Genomic DNA, 24,081 nt, shown 5'->3' with positions numbered 1-24,081 from the left:
TGATTTACGCGCATATCACTTCACGGACATCTCCCTCACACTCACACAGAGGTCAGTCCCCCCGCTCTCCATCCAGTGATATCATCGTGCAACAATCGTCCGAATTGCTCTCGCTTGTCACGTTTGGCTGTATTAATGGCAGCAGGAAATGGCAGGTGGAGACCCCTGGTTCCAGTGCTGAATCTCAGCAGCAGCTGCCATGCTAACCCCCTGACCCCAGCCATATCCGCTGGAGGGTCATTTTTCTGAGGCCAGACATGTACGGGTGACAGTCCGGGTGAAAGGGGCTCCTCAAACGACAACATGCTTCACACTGAGACAGACTAGGGGTTAGCAGGCTTGTTAGCTAGCTCACTCACGGCCTTATGAAGAGCAGAGGGAGAAGACAAAATCTAAATATTTACCTTGAAATACTCATTTGTCTTGTTTATAAATATGTATACATAAATATTTATAAAGAGCATCACTAACATGCATGAGAGAGCCTTTGTACTATTTAACAAGCTAGGTTAGTAAGTGGCTGAAGTAACTGAAAATGCTTTTTGTGCCTGACGTCACCGAAATTAATTACATTTTGCACATCTGTATTTGTTTATGACAATGAACTCAGCACATGAGACAGAACACATGGAAGAGATTCTGCACATTTCACATCCATTTCGCCCACAGCGACATGACATTTGTGCAACATAGCTTGTCTGATTCCGAGCATGGCCGAGTTGTGTCCACTCAACCTCAAAATAGATGAAACGGGAATAGACTGAATACAAATCATCGAGAGCAGATACCTCATAGTGTGAGGAGCAAAAAAAACCTAAAAAAGTAATGTTCGGTTCATGGAAAAGCCACAGTCCATAACCTTCCATAACTGCCTCGCTCTCTCGCTCACCACTGCCCTGAGGAGCGAGTGAAGTGTGTTGTGAGTGGCGAGTGTGTTGAGTTTGTGGGCATCTGAGTGTGTGGTTCCACCAGTCAGTCAACACAAAGGGCAAACCAGTAATAGGGAGCAGGGTGGCTGTCAAAGAGGCTGCTCCAAACCCTGCCTACCCAACTACCAAACCCATCTGAAGTGGAGCTGAGTTTTTTTCCCAGAATTGCAACCTTTTAACAGTCACTGACCTACAGCACGTTTACAGCTGATCATCTGGGGACATATGTAACATCACTGGACACGATAAAATGGCTTTTTCCAAAGAAGTACAGTATGTGGACGAAATTCAAGCATATCATGCGTTAGAAGTAACTGGAGAAGGTCTGTGACATTCACAGGCTGGAACTGGAAAAAGATGGGGAAAAAACTACACATGACACAAAAATACACTAATAATCGCCAGAACCCTGCCAGCATCTCGCTCTCTGCTGATCTCCGCTGAGATCCCGGCTTCCTTGGAGGCATCACAACTGTACCAAAGCGCCTGTGTGCACGATACATCCTTGCACTTATCCTATCACACTGTTGACCATAAAAGAGCCGAGCAGAGGGGCGGCGAGTGTCCAGTGACGGGCGCATGGTCCAGCTGGACAGACAGCTGGAGGCGAAGGCCAAGCAGCATGAAAATGGGACAGAGGTACGGGGGTCCCCACGCTATGACCTCACCGCTCCCAGCTGCCTCTACGAGATAACTCACAACTCCAGGGGAGAGGAGAGGAAAGGAAAGGAGAGGAGCGGGGGGAGTGGAAAGAGAAGGAATTAAGAGGAGCAGAGAAGAGAAGAGATGAGAAGAGAGAGCCACCTATGCTCACCATGCATGTGTGTACCTTACATGTGTCAAGAATCATGGGTAATGTCAACTGAGGCATGCAGTGACAGACTGGTAGACATTAAATCAGACACTTTTATTGAACATGGCCACGTCTTCTCTGTCACCTGAAACACATCAAGGAGTTGATGCCTTGCACCTTGGCTGGCCACATAAACATGGTGATCTCACTTTCGGGAGCTGTAAATGTCATCTCTGAATGCTCGTTCAACCCCTACACACACCTGCTCATTGTATACATAAAAAATACAAACAAATATACAATATACTGTATGTATATGTATGTATGTATATATAACTGAAAGATAGTGAGCAAAGCAGTAGAGCAATGGTACAACTAGTAATGCACGGTATGACATCGGTCTCGGACGATAAAACTTAAGTTTATTATTGGCATCGACAGAAAGGTTCCGCGGATGCGCCTGGCCTATAAAGTCTCAGGGAATTACGTTTTTTATTTTAAAATGTAAGCTAAAAAAATAATTGTGGCGTATTTTAGATCTAGTCCAAGATCAAATGATTTCCTTATTTTTCATGAGTAGTTGTCTACATCTGTTAAAAGATTCATCTAAGGTAGAATCAAAGAAAATGTTGTATGTCTGTTTTACAACCAGGACATCACAAAAAGAGTAATAAGTTAGCACACCAGAGACTTTGTGTTCTCTTCAATTAAATAAAGAAAGATGTGTATATAAATTCGTATATATAAAATAAAATCGGCCAAAATGAGCTTTAAAATATCAGCATATCGAATATTGGCAAAAATCCACTGGCATACATCCCTAGTTACAACAACATCCCTACCAGATCTACAAAATGGGATTTCTGTGCAAACAGTAGTCTATACACACTTCTTTACTAGAGCTCTGAACATTAATGGCCACTAAGAGCAGACAACAGGGGGATGTTCCTCCTTCCTGTCAGGCTGCAGAGGCTCCTTCCCCACCACCACCTTCTCCACCTCCACCACCTACTGATGCAGCCCGAAAGGAGTAAGGGGGTGGGGGTGGGGGGGGGGGGGGGGGGGAGAGAAGGGTTGACGAAGGATGGTTGTTGCACCTTCAAACAGCATGAACTGACCAATTACATCTCCCGTCTCTCCCCGCCAACCCTGTTTCAAGGAATGCTGTCCCGTATGGCTTCCATGGCTGTGATCTATTAGTCTGATACCTGGCATGAAATATTAGAGCTCTGGCCGTCTGAGGCTCCCCTTCACAAGGAATCCCAAGAATCAAAGCAACTAATAGGGTTCTGCGGGACGTCGATGTGAGGCGGAGGCCAGAGCCGGAGGTGGCTTGAGGCCCTACTTAGCCCATCTCACTGGGGCTCAATGAAAATTCCATCATTTCATCAGTAACCCATTCGGGAGGCTAGCTTGCTACTATTTCACATCATCTTTCCAGCAATCCCCCCCCCCCCATTCTCGCCCCCCTCCCCAACACACACATCCCTAACCCCCCCCCCCACCCCCAGTGGCATCCAGGGGTCATTCCAGTGAGACATCTGGCTGCAATAGCTGCCGAAGGCACGCTGGGAAAGATTTCTCCAGTCAGAGTGACTAATTTCATCATCTGAGCGATTTTGATGAAATAGATGACATCTGCAGTTCTTAGGATTTCCAGAAATGTGCACACAAACCATTGAAGCCGGGCCAGAGCTTGTCAGAGGCCTCATAAGTCACACGAAGAGCCCTGGCATGTCGTCTCCGTTGTCACCAGGCACCTCCAGCGTTTCTAGCCTCATTATTGAGGATTTCTGAGCAGCTGACATGCATGCAATAGCGTTTGTACTAACCCAATTATTTATTTCTCCCACAACAAAAACTCTGCATGTTTTCTCTCTTCCTATTCTGAGTTCTCATCTTCCCAAATGTGCCCTGAGAAAGACTGTGTCATTTAAACCTTTAGTATCCGAACAGCGTGAGCAAAGATAATATAACAGGCTAGCTTCACATTATGCATTTAGTAACGCGATCCCATTTGAACACAAACTGCTGGAGAGAGGACAGAGCCCAGGCAATAGTGTGAGGCATGGCCATTAAGCTCACTTCTGCTCAGGGTTGTAACTAACCAGCTATTTTTGGGAGCATTCGCTCTTAGTTCACATAGCGTACATTTTTGGGTAATTGACTTAGAGTGAGAAACCTCATCCATTGTTTCCATTGCAGTAACAAGGGTATTTTTTTTCCCCCTGCAGTTAAATGAAACACGGAACAAGGCTGCAGTTAATAAATGAAATAAGGCAGCTGTTTAGAGAGGACACACCTTAACGGCCAGAGCCCAAAGTAAACAGCTTAACCCAACTGCACACTCAAACACAGAGGGGCCAACATGGAGACGCATAAAGATACAGTATGCCAGTTGAGAGCAAAATAAGCCAAGTCTCATCTGCATCCTTAGCCATCAAACAAACACTTGGGAAAAGTAACTGCATACTCAGAGGACTGGTATTCCTTTTGGTTTAACCCCCCCTTCTCTATCTCTCTCAGATAGTCTCCCACATCCTTTAGAAACACACACAAAATTCACCCCTTTGTTTTCTACGGCCTCCAAGGATTATCCATTTATACCTATTTAGTGGGCGTTGTGCTATAAGCTATCAATATCTGGCTCTCTCTCCACTGACAGAGGGAACTAATTCCATTAACCCTAAACCCAGTCTCTCTCCCCCTCATCCACCCACCCACCCGATGTCCTGGTGTCTGGCCCGAGCTGATTGCCTGCACTGAATGATGTCACACCAGCCTGGCCCTCTGCAGCCTGACTCAGCAAACACCAGCTGGGAAGGAGAAGGACTCTGAGGCACAAAGGGAATGGGAATGAAAAGGGGAGAAAAAAAACCTATGTGGTAGAAAATTGGCACTGAGAAGCCACGGCAGACCATTTATTTGATGCCGTCTGTTCTCTTGGCGCAAGCAGGAATTAAGTAAAATGGAGATTGATCTGAAGCAAAAAATGATGGTGTGCGGCGTGAGGTGAATATCAATGGCGAGGACAACCAACGGGACGGATCTCTCCTCCTCTGTCCTGTAAATCCATCTAAGAACACCCCCCCCCCCCCCCCCCCCCCCACACACACACTTTTCGGGGTCTGTTTTGGACAGAACCCAAATATTCACTCATCTCACTCATTCAGCTCTGCCTTACAAGGATTCGTGGCTGGAAGCCGCTGATACAAAACAAGAGGCACATTCAGCAGGTGAAAAAAAACCTCCACCGTCTGTCATTTTAGGGCCAGGGCTTGGCTCTGTGTGTGTGTGTGTGTGTGTGTGTGTGTGTGTATGTGTGTGTGTGTGTGTGTGTGTGTGTGTGTGTGTGTGTGTGTGTGTGTGTGTGTGCGTGTGTGTGTGCGTGTGTGTGTATGTGTGTGTGTGTGTGTGTGCAGGCTAAAAATACCACGGAAATGCTGGAAAATCACATTCGCTCCTCGACACACACCACACATCTGCGGCCGAGGCGATCAACTCTGGAAATGAACCCCCATACCAGGAGCCAGCCCAGTGCAGACGGCCCTGAGTAGAGGGTGGGTTTGCCAGTCATCTAAAAAAAGAGATAATGCATCTGCTGTTGATGGTAATGGCTCCTTTCATTCTCTGCGGAGGAAAACAGACCCGCTCTCCTGCTGAGATGCTGGTTACCCCATCAGAACATATCCCTCCAGGAAAACTCATTAAACTCAATTGAACTAATGGACCCAACCCTGGTCCAAGACTCTCAGTCTAAACTCTATGTATTGCCTACAGGCACATACTGAATGTGTTCACTCTTTAATAAGACAGTCAAATTACAGTTCATGTCAGCAACAATAACGCCCACGAGCTCAAGTGCAAGCGGTCAAGTTAATTTTGTATCAGGATGAAGCGAGCGCTAAATACATCTCTGAGTCGTAAATTGTGCTTTATGGCTGCATCCAAACAAAGGCAGTTAAGATGACTTACTTAAGTGAGTTAGGCCACGACTGTGCGATGACTTACTTAAGTGAGTTAGGCCACGACTGTTAGAGAGCCCCTGTCTTAGTCTCTGGTTGTAGCACAGCTCAGGGCTCGGGGGCATTTAACTCAATCCTACCTGAGCACAGCGGCTGCCAGGGACAAAGAAGTCACTTCCTGCACACAGCGGGACTTGTGTTGCCAGCAGTAAGTCCCACAATGCTAACAGGGCTAATCCCACGCATAAACTGGTATTAAATGGCATTTGATTGTAATATGCTCACTGGCTAAAGTTGAGGAAAAGGGAAGGTGGGGTGAAATTGCTCAGAATTGAATGTATATGCTATTTTTGTTTCTACTGAAAGCTGTTTAGAGTGGGGGGTTTTCCTTCCTTCCCTGGTCAAGCCTGCCTGATAAATGTATTAAACATAATGAACATTTCTCAGGGCACCGGTAATGCTTTACAGATCATGACCTTTAAAATCAATAGACCCTTGCACAATGGTGAAGACATTACGGGCAGTACTCTGATTAATGAGTGTAGGTATTTCAGAGACACTGAATCTGATATAACATCGCAAAAACCTGGAGAGGAGTAGCCTTCCAATAAAAACATCAAATTAATCCACCACTGACAGAAACACAGCAATGAATACGATGTCATTAACACAATGTTATTTATAATTTTATCAAGTTATTATCACAAGGGATTAATGAGCCCACTCCAATAGAGTGATAACATATTGAGAGAACATTCCCCTACAGTGCATAAATACCCTCTGCAAAGATTTCAAACTGTGCACGACAGCACTGTGCTAGCAAGAGTAGGCTAATGAGGCTGCCTTCTCCCATCTTAAAGGCCATTAGTAAACTTTTCCCTCTTTGTTCTATTAATAAAAGCTACAAAGACACCGCTTGCGAGGATCTGTTTAGTCAATTGTGGTCCAATTCAGCCAAGCACTTTTCCTTGCGTGCTCTCTCTCCCCCCTCACATCCACAATGACGGTGCAGGAATGACGGCATGGAGAACGAACATATGAGAAAATGAGCTGTAATTGCTAGTGACATCTGTTTTTGCACACACGCTCGTGCAAAAAAAGGAAAAAGCATGCCGCATCTCAAAAGAGGCCTTTCATTCACATTGAAAAGCCACTGTGGAAGCCATAAGTTATGAAATCCGTTATTTCCCCCCAATTAAAGGGGAGGGGGGTGATTGGGATTGAAGAGGAAAACTTCAATTGACCAATCACTTTGCCAAGACAATGCACGCCTTCTTGCAATTGGCTGCCAAATGACACAGACACTATGGGTTTGTCTGAGCTGATCGGCTGGCAGAGTTCCATCTGTGGTAAAGTAAATGGAATTGCTTTCTCTGTCGTCTATTCGAGGAAGCATGGAGGGGGGAGAGAGAGAGAGAGAGAGAGAGAGAGAGAGAGAGAGAGGAGAAGTTTTTAATGTCCGCAGTGGAGAGGCGCTTTCCAAGCATCCAGGGCAAACATGCCAGCACGGCACGGCCGCCTAAACCACCGTATGTGACACCTACAAGTTTCCTCACTAGAGAGAGCTTCCCTCTCTCTTTCTCTCTCACTCTCTCTCTCTCTATCTTTTTCTCACTCTCTCTGCCTGAGCCAAAGGGAGGCTGAGAAAAAACCTCCACTATTATGACGCACTAAAACGCACATACTTGAGAATATAACGACTCATGACCGTTGACTTCTTTTCCCTTCGCTCACTGTGGAAATAAATTTCGACGGTGTGGAAAAAGTGCTGCCCTACGCCGCGCTGGCTATATGTGAGTTCTTTTCACCGCGCCATATTTCACCACTCTCTGGGGGATCTGAGATTCCTGGGTGTTGGAAACCAAAGGCAGTCAAATCCACCACACCACATCACACCACACTATTCACTTCATCCTGTTATGTGTTCACTACCTTGCCAACGTGTTCTATGGAGGTTCACACTGTAACTAGTATGTTATGTTATGATGGAGTATGTAGACAATAGTGCACAGTAGTGAACACACTAAATACAGAAGCTCACCTAAAGCGAAGCATGAGTGTGCTTGTCTGCACCATTGTGTCCATGCAAACAGAACCGTGTGAGAGCACTTTAAGCGCAGTTTGGGCAAACATCTGTGCGCTGCCACGCCAAAAGCAGCCTTGTTTGACCGTGAATCAAACACGGACTGGAACCCTATAAATCTTGTCGTATGAACGAGGGTCTGGAGTGCTTGCAGACACAGCTGTAAAGTTTCTCAGCTGCTGTCATTGAAGTCTGTAGATTGAACATGGGGGTTTAAGCAGTACTGATACTATCCTATATTCGTTTCATTCAAAGCATACTAATGCCTCTTTACAATAATGCCTGGTTGGTTGTTTTGCTGTAGTAATGCTTCTCAGATAAGATCATAATGGCCTTGTTCTGTTCCAAATGTTTTTTGGTCACTGTTGGTAAAGAAAACAAACAACTTGCACTTAATTTACAACACCCAAAGGCTGAATCCAAGACTTGAGCCCATGCTGAAAGCCTGGTCTGGAACCTCTTTGATCCTTTTAAACTCCACTGATCAGCCTTAGAGGACTTTGGCTCCTTCCTCGCGTTTTATTGAGAGCTTTTTTTTTCTCTTCCTCCTCTTCTTTTTTTTTTAAATCGCACGGTTAGTTTATACTGGCAGTGCAGCTGCGGCGCTCCGGTGCCAACTCTCCCAGTGCGTTCATTAGTCCGGCAGCTGTGTTATACGCCGGGAGAACTCGACCATTACGCCGCTCTCACCGTGGCATTAAACACAGCAATCAGCCTCGCTCGCTTTGTCTTTTAAAAACTTCACATGTTGCTAGACGACACGCTAGTCACACATCTGACACATCTGATGACCGGTGGTGGGCCCTAACCTCAGAGAGAGAGAGAGAGAGAGAGAGAGAGAGAGAGAGAGAGAGAGAGAGAGAGAGAGAGAGAGAGAGAAAGAGATAGAGAGAGAGAGAGAGATAGAGAGCGCGAGAGAGAGAGAGAGAGAGAGAGAGATAGAGAGCGCAAGAGAGAGAGAGAGAGAGAGAGAGCGAGAGAGAGAGAGAGAGAGAGAGAGAGCGAGAGAGAGATAGAGAGCGAGAGAAGGCCTGAGTGCTGGAACGAGGCTCAGCTCAGACCTACAGCACATCCATCTAAACTCAGTTAAGTTGCTGTCTTCCTCTCAGCCAGCCATTACTGGCACAAGAACCGGCACTAGGCCCATTGTCTGTGAAGACATATTTTCCTTGCTGGGCGAAGCCCCACAGTCTTTTCTCATGGCTTCGATGAGCAGGTCTCTCTCCCAGACCGAATGGCTTTTCCAGATGTTCCTAGTAATCTCTAATATATTGGTATTACAGCTCCAGTGTGGTGAACTTGGCAGTAGGGCTTGTGGGGGTCCTACTGTAATCCCTGAGTGTGTGTAACTCTACCCTCCAGACATACACCCAGCAATATTATTAAAGCCCACCTCAAACACACCCCAGTGTTTTATAGTACCCTGTGAGGAGGACACGTAATTCAAGGCTTGCGGCACGCATAAGTCAACCTGCTAACAGCACCTGAATGTCTTATTCAAAGGACTCATTTAGGTCAGTCATTCCCGTTCGACTTCAAGAGTCAATGACCCTCGTCAACTACAGAGCTGGATAAACTTTTTTCGGTGGCTGTAAAAGACACCCTTTTGGGACGAGCGCCTGAGTTGCGATCACTGTTAAAACATCCAGGCAGCCCTGGAATTAGACGATGAAAATGTGATGCTGTGGGAGGCTAGGCCCTGAGCCGGCAACAACAGCAAACAGAGCTAAATCTACACCAGACCCACGGACTTCCACTGCGCTGGCGTTCCTGGTCCGCGCTCAAACGAGGGCTGTTTATATGTGCAGTGTGGTGTTGAGAGCAGCGCCAGGAGAATTCCGTCCTTGGTACACGTTAATAAAAACACAACACAGACCCCGCTGAGAAACTCGCATATCAATGAGTCCCCCCTTCCCCTCTCCCTCTCGGCCTTCAGCACCCTCCCCCCTTTTCAAAAGGAGACCAGTGCTGGGGTCTGCATTTGCTTGCCCCCCCCCTTCACACACACACACACACACACACACACACACACATACACACCTCCTCCTCCAGGCGTCACACAAACACACACAAGTGCCGAGGTTGCTTTACATTAAACACACAGCCAGGGTCAGTGCGGAGGTCGCCACCATTAATAATGTCTGCAGTCAGCTGGGCTTTCATCGTAATCATGTTTCAGACGGCCAGCCTTCGAGAAGTCATCAGCTAGACTCCAGCCAGGCCAAGAAACACAGGCCCAGTTGTGGAGAGGTCCGGCCCGTCTGCACAGTGAGTCGCCTACTGCAGGCCGCAGCTGAGCTGGAAAAGTTACTCAAAAGCCAAGTGTGTTTGCCGTGCGAAGAGAGAGAGAGAGGGAGAGAGAGAGGCAGTCGTAAATCTCAGAGATGTCATGGTGCTGCCGGCAGAGAAAAAAAAGCAATCACATAAGCAATCGCATAAAGGCAATTTCAGAGCCTAGACTAGGGTTGATGAAATTGTCATTTCGGCTTTATTCAAAATTGAAATGATCCTCACTTTTTCTCTCGAAAGGGACACGGTAATCCATACGTTTTACATGTCCAACAACAAAATAAAAATGGCACCCATGTTATGCACATATTAAGTCAGGGCAGCAGCTCATCGCACAAATCCTTAAGTAGAGATGTTTCTATTGACTCAACATGGAGGAACAGCACAGGAAAAAAATGAGCAAACGGAGCACTGACACCACTTAAAATCGGTATACTTTTCACGGTCCATTTGGTTTCTACTCTCATGTGCGTCCCCTGCCTCAGAGCCGGTGAAGTATGGTGCTCCAAAAGCGTTAGACAAGCAGCTCTCCTTCCTTCGACAGTGTCTGCCTCTTCCTCTCATTTGGCTTAGGCCAGTGCTTTTCCTAGGCACATTGACACCAGACCAATCTTGTGGGCAGCGTGCTGAACACAGCACACTCCGGCCTGCAGAGCTGCATTTTCTAACTGGCCATTTGCAAATACAGCCCAGGGTATCGTATCGCGGCTGTTTATTTTTACAGTCTTAGGATTTCACCCAGCAATCCAGGGGAAAAGTTGCCCTTTTGGGATTTTTATATCTATGAATCACATGGATTTGTCTGTCATTTCATTTTTTTTTTTACAGAACAGAGAACCAACGGGAATACTATTTCACATAAAATCCCAGATGGAAACCTAACAGAGGAAAATATAAATATAAATATTTAAACAAATACATAAATAACCTGAAAGGCACATCACGGCAGGGAGAGAGTGAGTGGAGGAATCTGAAGTTCACAATACTGATTGATGACATATACTCTGCAATGGCAAACTTTGCAACAAACAGCACATGGAACCCAGAAAACAAAAGAAACAGTCTCTTCATCATTTCCCCAACGGCCGCGCTGTGAACCGCACCGGTCAGATTGACTCCAGCATTCAGTCTGTTGTCTCTTAGACAGAGTGGAGCGGAGGAATCCAGGGATCCAGTTGACAGGCCAGAGCAGCAGATTAAGTATTCATGAGCACTCTCCTGTTCCATCTCATGTGACCTTGTGCCAGCCTCTGAGTCAGTGCGGCGGGCGGCTGCCCCGCTGAGAGCTGTGGCCGCCCAGAAAGAGGACCCATCATGCCTCACTCTCTCCCTCTTGGTCACTCTCTTTTTACTTATCCTTACTCTCTATGTCTCTCTCTCTCTCTGTCACTCTCTCTCGGTCACTCTCTCTTTATTTATCCTTACTCTCTATGTCTCTCTCTCTCTCTATCTCTCTGTCACTGTCTCTCGGTCACTCTCTTTCTTTAGCCTTACTCTCTCTGTCTCTCTCTCTCTCTCTCTCTCTGTCACTCTCTCTCGGTCACTCTCTCTTTATTTATCCTTACTCTCTCTGTCTCTCTCTCTCTCTATCTCTCTGTCACTGTCTCTCGGTCACTCTCTTTCTTTAGCCTTACTCTCTCTGTCTCTCTCTCTCTCTGTCACTCTCTCTTTCTTTAGCCTTACTCTCTCTCTTTCTCATTCTCTCTATGTCTCTCTCTCTCTCTGTCACTCTCTCTTGGTCACTCTCTCTTTATTTATCCTTACTCTCTCTGTCTTTCTCTCTCTCTCTTGGTCACTCTCTCTTTATTTATCCTTACTCTCTCTGTCTTTCTCTCTCTCTCTCTCATTCTCTCTATGTCACTCTCTCATTCTCTATCCCCAGAGAAAGGACCCATGATCACTCAGAATTTGGACCCATGATGCCTCTCTCTCTCTCTCTCTCATTCTCTGCCACTCCCTCTTTCTTCATGTCTCTTTTGGTTGCTCTCATTCTCCATCTCTCTCTCACTCTCTCCATCTTGCTGTCTCCTACTGATGGAAAATACTGAAAGGGGAGACTCATAAGCTTCCATTGAAACTATTTCGACATCCATTTTCATTTCCTCTGCTCCATATCATGGCTATTATGCCCCCCACCACCCCCCTACCCCCCCCAATCTCCTGCCAGGAACAGATGAAGCTGAATGAGATGCTTCTTCTATGAAACCCGAGCCTCCACTCTCATCACCGGGAGCCTTAGCTGCCCTGAGCCCTCGCCCGAGCTTAAGGGGTCCACACCGCAAAAACCATGTTACCACGGGTAGCCTTTGTGAGTGATGGCTACAGACCTCCCACTCTCCCTCCTGGGACCCGCAGACAAATCCACAACAAAGCAATCAAGCCTGGAAAACCCATGATAGTGAGATCCATCCTACCGGTACCCGGCGATCCCCCAAGGAGAAGCTGTCGATTGATAGGTACTGTAATCGGCACGCTGATACGGGAGCGACAATGCAGCCCCGTGAGGCTGGGTTGGGTTGGGGGGGGGGGGGGGGGGTTGTCTTTATCAGTCCGTCACTTGGGAGCCCTCCACCTGCTATCATCCGCACATGAATGCTGCCAATGGCTAATTGGACTTTCACAGAGGGCTGTTGCAGCGCTTGACCCCCTCTGTAATTAGGTTACCACTGACTCCTGAGCAAGCCAAGCCACGCTGTTATATCACATGTGATCTCCATTGACAACCAATATGCCAAACAATGGATTTCTTTTGGATGGAAATCAATGCTTGTTGTTACTACGCAAGATTCTCAAAAGATATAAAGAGTCAGACTATGGTCAAATGTCCTTCCTAACGACCTCTGGCACATACGTAATAGGAACAATGGCTGACTCAAAAGAAATAAATGGGAAATTTCTTTGAACCACAAATCTCAATTGACCCCGTCTGATAGAGAAAACACAGTTTTGTTTATTTAAACCTCAAGACATTACCGGTACATTCAGGAATAATACAGCACAGTTATTACCGTACTGCTCTTCCCAGGCGTGTAAAAACAGAGGATTCTTTCCATCACCAATCACAGAGAGGATTTGCTACATTAACTCTGGTGAACAAAGAGAGAAAAAGCCACAGGGTTTTATGGAGATACGTAATGGGCCTATCCATTCAAGATGAACACTTAAAACAGGAGCGGGGAGGCAAAGCAGGTGTTCTGATGGGATTCTACCATTTGTCATAGTGCCTCACATTCAGTCGCCTTTATGAGTAAAGGTCTGAGCATTCATTTTAAAAAGGTCACGTGCGGGTGCACTATATAACCGCAATATCTTTCCCCCCGCAAGATGCTGGAAATGTCCCCAGAGAGAGAGAGAGAGACGTGGCAGGATGTTTCATCTCCTTCAATATGAGAAAAACATTCTAAAACCATCCCTTAAAAAAAGTGGCATAATAACATATGCCTGACTAATGAATATGGCAAAGTGTACAATGAGAAGCGCCGTCCCTAACACCTTCATATGGATAAACACAGATGCCTTGCCCCGGGGGGACGGGTCCCCGCAATTTCTCTAAAAGCCTTGTTTTTTTAAGGAATGGATCAGTTAATAAGATCTGACTCCATTAGCCTCCTGGGCCAGCCTCCCCTTTCACTCAGCCTCCTGTGGCATATGGTTACACATACCACAGTCCGAGCTGGGGTGGTAGTGCATGTGTGCGAGGGGGGATTTGGTGTGTGTTGGGGGGGGGGCATCCCCATTTTCCTCGGTGCTCCCTTTCTCTCTCTTTCTCCATCCACGTCAGATCATGACTCAATAATCCCCACAAATCTTCCCTCACTCTCCCTATTACCCTGGTGGTTTACGTCGGGCCAATTAGCCATCTGCCAGCCCTCTCCCTGCACTATAGTGGGGCGCAGACACACAGCTAGCATGCTACTGTTTGGCCTGCTGGCGGGAGTGGGAGGGATGCAGAGAGAGAGAGAGAGAGACAGAGAGACAGAGAGAGGAAGACTGAGAGAGAGAAAGAGAGAGAGACAGAGAGAGAGAGAGAGAAAGACCCAGAGAGAGAAAGAGAGAGAGACAGAGAGAGAGAGAGAGAAAGACCCAGAGAGAGAGAGAGTGAGAGATAGAGAGTCTGAGTGAGAGAGACTGAGGAGAATAGGGAGGTCCCAGCACCAAGCTCATTGTTACGGCTGACAGTGGGGCATCAGACGGCATTGTTCTCCCCCCATGCTTCCAATCAAGCGCGGAGTGGAGCGGCCATTTATGAGCGTCCTTAGTGGGACCATGAGGAGGAGGAGGAGGAGGAGGAGTAGGAGGAGGAGGAGGAGACCCCCCATTCTGACGATGGAAGAAAGCCAAGGCCTGTCTCAGAATGGAGGGGAGCTGAGCAGGAGCCTAAAAAAGGCATGACTGAATTCACCCCTCAGCGCTTGAGTCTGTCTCACACAAGGCCCATTAGAGGCATCAGCCCATTAGACATGAGTGATGGCCTGGTTTGAGAGTGAGTGCAGATTTAAAAATGAAACTGTGTGCGAAATCCGTGCAGAACCCATTTTTATTTTAACGTTAGAAGTCCTAAGAAAGGAGACCCAGGGGGGAAACGGTCGACTTGCGTTCATGCATCTGCATAAATACTCCACTTGGCACCAGGGACCTAATTACCCTCAGGCGTTTCATGTAGGCCTTCATTAAAGAAGGAAGTCATGTGACCAAACATGCAGCAGGCTCAGGCTGACAGTGTCATCTGTGGAGCCCAAACCCACAGCTGAGCCTTCTGTGAGCAGACACAACATCTCACTCCGTCTTGGTCTCCTTTTTGTTACTCTTCCTCTCTGTTTTCCCTCACCCTTTTTCTTTCTATCTGTCCATTTCTCTCTCTCTCTCTCTCTCTCCATCTCTCTCTCTCTCTCTCTCTGTTTTGACAGTGGTTAAGTATAGATAATTCACACAATGCCTGTGTTTCTGCCCACATCCTTTCTAACCGTGGACTCAGAGTGAGAGAGAGAGAGAGAGTGAGTGAGAGAGAGAGAGAGAGAGAGAGAGAGAGAGGGAGTCTGTCCTATCGCATACTGAAGTGGAAAATTAAGGTCCTGGGGGCACGAGGGTCAACCAGCTGCCCCTTCACAAATTTCAGACGGCTCTGTCACCACACTCTAAAGCACTCAGAGTCTGTGGCACCAACACACTCACTGGGCTTTAATTATGAATGAGCCCATCACTGCAGAACACCCATGGCTGAGGGACACACAATGGCGGATGTGTTTCACCATCAGAGAAGACTTACTGCCTTTAGAAATAGCTAAAGATGCTTGTAACAACTGAATCGGGCCCAATTATTCAGTGAGTCCATCAGACTGATAAATGCCTACTTCAGAAATGGCAGGTGGGGTGGGGTTGGGTGGGGCGAGCCAGAAATAGCCTGCTCAGATGTGGATGGTGTGTGTTGCACTCAGCGAGAGAGAGCTGTCCTGCTGGCTGAAACGCGGGAGATGTAGGTATTGATCCACGAGATGAGCACTGCCAATCTCCTGCCCTTATTACCTGAGGCAATGATGGGCCGGGCTCCACTAAAATACAGCTTGTTAAAAAAAAAAAGAAAAGAAAGCAGAGCACATCAGGACAAATTGCTTCTCCCTGTGATTGCTCCGGCTCATATTTAACTTACAGCCCTCAGAACAAGGCAGCAACAGACAAAAGGGGAGTTTTTTTTTTCGGAGGCTCTCTGATTACTTAGCCCACATAAAAGGAAGAGCTGGCAGGCAGGTCTTGTCCTCATGCAGACACGCACACCACGAGTCCTGAGTCCGCTCCACAATGCAGGGGTGAATTAGCGTCTGCATTCAAGGTTAATCTACCTCTAAGCTGCGAATAAGCAGGCCGGGAAGTGTCCAGCAGAGGATCCGGACGTAAACCCACTTTAGAGTCCTTTCAGGCCAGCCGTTGTGAATGGATTGCTGCCCAGTCAGCCACGTAATGTCTTTCTTCACCCAGGCAAAACACCCACGGCCGTTTGGTTTGGTGGCATAACCAATGTCCTGGCTGAGCAGTAGAGGTGAGGCAGGGCGTGGGGCGACGGTGGTGCTGGGGGTGGACGGGGGCGAGGGCGAGGGCACGACTCTCTCTCCCATTCCCACCCAGAGGGCAAGGTCTGCCATGGCGGATCAGACCCAACCATTGATGTCTCCGGCCAGATGCGAGCAGATGTCCTCGTCTCCACCGCGCCGCCACGGCAAAGTCGTGCCCCTCGCCGCTGGCCTCGGCCGAGGCCCAGCCCCGCCATCTGTGAGTCATTTCACTTTCGTCAGAGACCCAAAGCAGAAGAGAAGGCGGCGGTGGCAGCAGCAGCGCTGTGGTTCTGAGGATAGATCCTAACACAAAAGACAGACTGTCTCTCTCGCTCTCTCTTGCTCTCTCTTGCTCTCTCTCTCTCTCTCTCTCTCTCTCTCTCTCTCCCTCTCCCAGCTCTTCTCCACGTTCATGTCCCACTTTGCTGTAGTGCATATGCCTCAAAACCACAGATGCAGCCCCCCTATGTACACTGCTGCAGTTGGTGCCATCAGGCACTAGAAAAGATACGCACTTCCAGCCAAAGACTAGTTTGTGCAAAGACAGCACTCTTTAGCACACGAGCCCCCCGGCCCCCCCAGACACTACATTTCCTGACACTGTCATTTCAGCATGACCCTAAAATGTAATGGAGGGATCGTAAACAGCATCAGACAGAGAGAGAGAAAGAGGGAGGGAGAGGGAGGGAGTGGAGGAGGGGGGGGGGGGGGGGGGGGGTTGGCATGACTTCCTTTATCAGCACTTCCTCTCAGGATCAAGTTGTAAAAGTGCGCTGATATTTTGACTGGCAGCGTAAACTGCTGAGGGGTGGGCTTGTGGGGCAGGCGATTGGAGTGCAGAGAGGCGGGCGGGTGTGTGTGTGTGTGCGCGCCAGGGCGTGTCCTCGAGTCGCACACTCTGAGTGTGTGCCACAGAGGCACTGTGGCATGACTGTGCTAGCATCCTAACCTACAGAGGCACTCAGGAGAGTTAGCATCACATGCATGCACTGCTGGAAGGTGTCTGATACTGAGGCTACATTTGTTCACATTGGATAGAAGTTCACATTGGATAGCAGCCACCTAACAGGTGAACAGGCGCTTTGTTCATGAGGACACTCAAACTAAGTGAGTGTACAAGCCATTCCTTACATACACTAAGAGTCAAACTCATTCAAACATCAAAACACCAAACTGCCAAGTGAATATAGAGTACTATTTGATACCCAGAACCTGTCAAAACCAATTACACTCCTGGACTAATGTGAAAGTGGTATAGTCACAAAGATGGTTCCTTTCGAAGCACACGTACAATGAATTTCTAGATGAAAGTATAACAACATTATGGTTGCGTAGGAGGGGAAAGCCCATAGTCTGACTTGATTGTTCTCACACATTTCTAAATTGGCTTCACTGTTTGTGAGACCCAAGGTAGCCATAACCTCAAGACAATTATAGTCTTTTTCCAAGCCATATATTTGGGATAAGGGGAATGAGACATACCAAATGTATGCGGTCTCAAACATAGCGCTGTGCATTTCACACAAGGCTGCATCATTGCTTTCTTGAACCCCTGGTTTTATTTTAATTATCCCAAAGTTGCACTATGACTAAAATGTATGGACGTGAAACGCTTGTAGGCTTTCAATAAACTTTAATGTTTCTTCTGTACCGAAGGATGTATGAGCGTTTTGAGTAGAAATCCGTGTGACAAGGCACAACTGTCAAACAAAAGCGATGTGCTACCCCACGTAAGGATGCGTGAGAGGTCGCAGAGAGAGCTGGACAAACCTTTCCCATTTCCAATAACTTGAGTTGCGCTTGGAGATGGAGAAAACGTGAAGAAGTGACTTGCAATGTCCACATCAGTTGATCCATGGGTTGCAAAGCATATCCGTCGGTTTACTTTACACTGTAAAAAATGATCGATGCAAAAAGTTGTACAAATGAGAAAATACATGTTTGCTCAACATGGTGGTTGTGTCAAAAAAGAAAAATATGTTTGGCCAATGATTGCATGATTTTCATTACTGTACTATAAAATGTTCATCAAGGGAACATATATAATTGTGTTCACCAAACTTTTAACATCCCACAAAAAATATTATGTTGGCCGAGCAAGAGGGACCAGCGAGAATTGTCTGAGCATGCGCAACGGATTTCTACTAGGCTTCTATTCTAGAATTTTCCTCACAAGTCAAGTCAGACATCTTGAGATGGTGAGTGTTTCAAAGATAAGCTCCCTGTCTTTGTGCTACGAAGTTATCAGCAAATTGAATAAATCTATTGTCGATTGTATATATCTATTTACCTGTATTTATAACCTACCTGCAGCGATGAGCAGTGCTGGCAATTCACATTTTTAATTATTACATCTTAGCTTTCCTTCCCCACTGGCACGTGGTTTAGGTTGACCCTAATGGTTAGGTAGCGCCATATATATTTATTTATTATAATTATTTGTATAAGCCCTGTAGCCTACATTGCCTGGAATGTTCTCCGCTTGTTATTTAAAGGTTTAATGTTTTGATTGTCAAATTCCATTTGCGTTCTGGCTTATGATACGTGTGATAAATGGCTCTGCTGCAGCCGGCTAGTCTTGGTAACTAGCGCTTCGCAATCACATAGTGGTTGATCAGTTAGGCTAGTTCTAGTTAACATTTAAATTACATGTGCCTTCGTGTTAGCAGATAGTACTCTATACTCTATAAAGTCTCCTTATGCAAGAGTGAAAAACATTTCAGTCTGAAAAATAACCAGTATTGCCTTAAAACACGAAAACTAATACCTGCTACTGGGGTTTTAAGCGGTTTACCATATTTTGAGATCATCAATTTGCCTCACCAACCACCCTGTACCCAGCTATACTTAGCCTAGAAGAGGTAGGATGGCTAGTTAGCCATTGTTAAGCTATGTTTCCAGTCGACCGTTTTATCTGCAGGCGGGGGTCAGAAAAATCAGTTTGGCTGTCATGTAGGGAGTGTCAAGTAGAAAGTAATAGCAGATTAGCTTGTGAAGTCAATAAAATGTAATAGATGTTGCACATGCTCTAATTTATTTACGTATCCACTAAATGTATTATCTTAAGGCAAAACGCACCGATGAGGCTAATGTTAGCAGCTAGCTTCTACATTAAAGTGTTAGCAGCCAGCTAACAATAACGTCGAGAGCTTCATTCAAGACATACAACATTCTGTTTGCCCTGACAGTGTCCGTGTAGTATATAAACAACAAACTGAGTCGAAGTAGACATATAAAAGTCGTTTAAACACCTGTATTAAGCTTTATTCAGATAAAATATGTCCCAGTAACAGACTCCAGAGACCCGCCATCTTGTGTCTCTATTTTTTTAATACTCCCGCCCTTTGCACAACTTCCAATTCTCACACACGCCGAACTGATTGGTGACTGCTTGGTTCTCATCTCCATTCTTTCCCAAAAGGAGCGGGACGCATAGCGTCTAAGTGGAATCAGCGTTAGGTTTAAGAATGCCCTAAAAATACATAAGCATAGTTTAATATGGATGTTCTCTTCAAATAATCACCAGTTATTGATGCATTTGTCTTTGTTTGTATTTCAGGTTTTTTTTTTCCAGACTTCTATTCACATGCAGTGCCGCCATTGTAAATTTGTCCATTTGCAGCAAGACGTCCTGGCTAAGCATTACAGGCTTCATCACTGGCAAGCTGGTAAAGGTTCTTTTCCCTTCATTCACCAAGACTGTGTTTGTACTTTTAATGCATTTCAGGTAACTTTCATGAAGTTGGTTGTAAAGAAGACCAATGTTAAAGGAGTAGGTGATCCTAAACAGTTGCATGGTAGAGTAGATGCGCATAACCTGTTTGTGAATAAGGTGACTTTAATAATGTCTTATTGTTGACCTGTGTTTTTGGCAGACCACAGATCTAACCCCTTATAGAAGGTCTACTGTTCTCCGTGGTCTTCCCCTGTTCTTGAGGGAGCCAGCTTCCATTTCAAAGACATTAAGGTAATTAATTTTAGTAACTTTATGGTATTACTGTTTGAAATGCAGTAATAATTGCATAAGACATTATGCTTTCAGTCTGACACTAAGTGTCATTTATTGTGTTTCACAGGATACTGAGGCACTGGGGCCACATACAAAGGCCATGAAAATGGGGATCCTGGAGGTAACTGACAGTGTTACCAACACAGTGGTCAATGTGACCTTAGTACTGGAGGAGGTGTCATGGACAATCTGGGAGACTTCCCAAAATGCTCTCATGATCCTCTTCGGTCTGTTTTTTGCTTTGAATATCGAGTACCCTAAGGACTTTAAATATACATTCGAGGCAGTCCAGAAAATTCTCTTACACCAAGGAATGGAGTGCTCCGCAAGAATACAGTCCTTGAAAAATGTGTTATTTAAAGGTGCATTAAGGATTAATAGCTATTCGCTAAATGTATGCTAGCAGCTAAAACTAACGAAATCTCTTGATATGTGCTGACTTTGACATTATGACAAACTAATTACTCAACAACTGTCCTTACACAGTCGAACATCAATCATGTGCAACACAAGACTAAGCAAGACGGCCAATAAGCTACTTACTAGATCTGCAGAAAGTAATCAAAGTCAGGTCGGCGGGCATCGGCAGGCAAAACTACAGAATGCAGTTATATGCCTATCGACCCTGCTATGCCATTGGCACGGACGCAATTCTCCATATTAAAAGTCATTGTAGCGCCCCAAATTTTTTTAAGCTGTTATTTTAAGGTTAAACTGCTTATCCTAACCCTAATCCTGAAGCATAAATGTTGCATATTGTGCCTTTAAGGTTTAATGGTCAAGGTTTCTTCCAAATGTTATGGTTAAAATGTTCCTGTTAAAATGTTTTTTGATGAATTTTTGTAACTTTGTAATGTTGCACCTTGCTCTAACTTTGAGTTTTCACACTGGAGAGCACCGTGCTCTAACTTCATACTCTCAAGCTGCCTCACACCCCATAAACGCACATAACCCTACACACACGCACCCACACATACACCCGCACACACACCGTTTGTTTAAAGTGCATTGTTTATTTTGTGTGTTGTCTTAACGTGGGTTAAAGGGGAGAATTATGTGATGTTTGAATAATTTGAAATGTGTTAAATGATATGAGTTAATGCTGATATTTGAATTTGATTTAAATGAAAATAAATGAAATGTACTTGATCAGAGCATTGTGTGTAATTTATTTTAAATAATGAAAAATAGGCTTTTTGGCCAACATGAAATAATTAATAAGGGCAACATATTATTTTTCATTTTGCGTCTGCTTGTTGGCCCAACTAGCTATGTTTAGTCAACAGACAATCTTTAATTGACACAACATTCTATTTTAAGTTCAGTCCACATGCAGGGGTAGTCAGCCCAACTAAAAAAAGTTTGCTTCCGCAACTTAAGTTGGGCCAACTTAAAAATTTAGGTGCAACCGGTCACTTAGAAATTTTAAGTTAGGCAGGCTTTTTTTTTTTTACAGTGTAGGATACCTTATTGGGTATTAATTCTGTGCTTGTGCTCACAGCAAGCACTCTCTTAGAACCCCATAATCCCTCTCCGTTTACCCACTACAGTGACAAAACCTAAACACACAACTAGGATCCGTCAAGCCGAACAAATCCGCTTATTAAAAGCTAGAGGAGAATTTGCCTAGTTGCCATCCTACCTGTTTTGAAGAATGCATCCGTATCGGAGTCATTCGGTCCCTCCTCGGCAGCTTCTGCGGAATTCATCTTTTCTCTTTGAGGTTCACAGAACTAATCAGTAAAAAGAAGTATATCCAGTGAATTGTGCTGAAGCTAAAAAAAAAAAGGAAGATCAGTGCACGGGCTTCTCCATGGTTTTGAAGTTCTTGGTCGTGGCCGTTCCGTTCTCCAGTCCTGGCTATAGCATACGTCTTCTGCTGCCCCTGCGATGAGCAGCGCCGTATTTTGGTCTATTGTTTCGAATCCAGCCTCCCTCCGCAGCTCCGGCGCCACAATAGGACCCTCAGCGCATGTGACACAGAAGATGCCGTTTAGCGGCTCCGAATTAAGATAGCATTTCACCCAGGCTAAATTGTAAGTTGGAGCACCGAGAAGAATAGGTGTATTGAATGAAACAAACCACCGGCATTTTGAATAATTAGCCAAGCGGAGTCTTGCGCTCGCTTGGTTGCATTCGAGCGATATCTTTAACAGTGAGTGATGTCACGAAATCTGCATAATGTAAGGTTAAGTGGCATTTCTTGGGCAAGCTGAGATTTTCGTCTATTTTTGCTTTACGAGGTTGTCATTTTTTAGCTGCCCGGCGTAGAAAATATGTATAAACCATCCACTGATGAACAATACCGTGAAGTTGTGAAAATAGGCAACGTTTGCATTGGCAGGGCGTATTTTCTTAACAATAGCAGAGATTCTCCGCGCCCTCCTTCCCTACTGAACCCACGCCCCCCTCAGTCACTACACAGAAGTTGTAGGCGCTGTTATTAAAATATTAGGCCGTTGGCTAACAAACCGTATCCAATACTTGTGAAAAGTATTATTGAAATAGGGATTATTTTTCATAGTTCTCTTTTGTCCTTTTTTTTTTTTTTTTTACCGAATAGAGATTATTAGCTGTGTGCGTGGAGTAGGTCGATAAAAAACTATTCTTGTTTGTGTCATAAAACTGGCAAAATAATAGCAGACTGATAAGGCACCCAATTGTATACAAGTTTGTGCTGGTAAATCGAAGAGCAGTCTGCTTCCAACATATTTTTATTAACGGTCAAGCCACTTTACCACAGTAAATTAAGATTAGGTGGAAATTTACTAATAGTGGGCTATCGCACCGACTTCTCATTATAAACAAAAAACTCAAAACAACTTTTCCATTAACAGATCCATGTGTAATTGTAAAGATAGCCTATGCTTGGTGGTTTAGGTTTAGAGAAGGGCCATCGTCACTCGGCCTATTTGGGACTGGGACTGAAAGCGTGACTGGTATGATTTTTTGCAAGGACAACAGATCTGGCCGTTCAGTTTAGGCTGCTATATTCTGTCAAATGTTCAGGTTGGACTTCTTTGACAGAACCAGGCTATGGAGGCTAAAGAAAGTGATGCATTGCCCTCTAGTGGCAAGTGTTCGATACACCGTCATTTGCGAAGCTTACGTCATGTACAATGAAGTTCTGAATTCTATTTCGACGATCTCATACAACAACATTCCATAAACTCCCTCATTCTTTCGGCGCTGTGCATGAAGTAATACGTGTTATTCTTAGAAACACAGCTCTTTAATATCAATTTCTCGTTTCAATCCGTGAAATTGACAAATATAATCACAGAAATGTCTCAGTCGATAGAAGATGTCTTCATCCCAGATACACTGTCAGAATTTATGAAGCAGTATACTAAAGATGTGATCCGAACTCAGCCTGAAGATCTTCTTCAGTGGTCTCATAAGTAAGTTCCTCATAACTATATGGGCAACAGAGTCAAGAGAGGTTGTAGGCTTCATTTAGGTCCAACATCTCAGTTGCCTTTAGCATTTCCTCATCAGTGCCGAAATGTTGTTTTGAAAACATTATGATCATAAATATATATACATTTTTAAAACAGTTGATCAAAATTATAGTAGAATGTATATATCTAGGTACTTCAACTCTCTGTTGAAAGGACATCCTCTACCAGTGTGTCAACCATCTGATCGCCATGCATTACATGCTGTAAGGAATCTCACTCCGGAAATTTTGAGAGGACTTCATTTCCAGGTGTGTAAATACCAAAGGGTTTCCTTCCATGTTACATAACTTTGCAAATTATTGTGATTAAACACAGATCAGTGTTACAACTCATGCAGTAAATACAGTATGTTGGGCATATGCATTTAGATACACTGATCAGATCTTGCAACACCATCCCATTCCTCCATAACTGTCAAACTGTAATGTAATACAATATACGTTGTGTCTACTGAAATGTTCAGTTCCACAAACAAAGGATGGTAAGCCAGAAGGACATTAGGCTG

The 24,081-nt window shown here is 45.3% G+C and overlaps 1 protein-coding gene across 5 annotated transcripts in view; it reads right to left on the bottom strand.

Moving 5' to 3' along the window:
- The window catches only part of kalrna (kalirin RhoGEF kinase a), a gene marked incomplete at both ends in the record, with an annotated part of 149,354 nt that extends 127,530 nt beyond the window's left edge, over positions 1 to 21,824 (bottom strand). For all 5 annotated transcript variants that reach the window (XM_080838585.1, XM_080838588.1, XM_080838586.1 and 2 more), the window contains one exon: positions 21,758 to 21,824. In XM_080838585.1, coding sequence (XP_080694711.1) covers positions 21,758 to 21,824 — 67 coding nt within the window. The remainder of the gene's footprint in view (positions 1 to 21,757) is intronic.
- Between the last annotated feature and the right edge of the window lie 2,257 nt (positions 21,825 to 24,081).

Source organism: Sprattus sprattus (assembly GCF_963457725.1).
Source record: "Sprattus sprattus genome assembly, chromosome: 5".
Lineage (NCBI taxonomy): Eukaryota > Metazoa > Chordata > Actinopteri > Clupeiformes > Clupeidae > Sprattus > Sprattus sprattus.
This window is presented reverse-complemented; position numbering and strand designations above follow the sequence as displayed.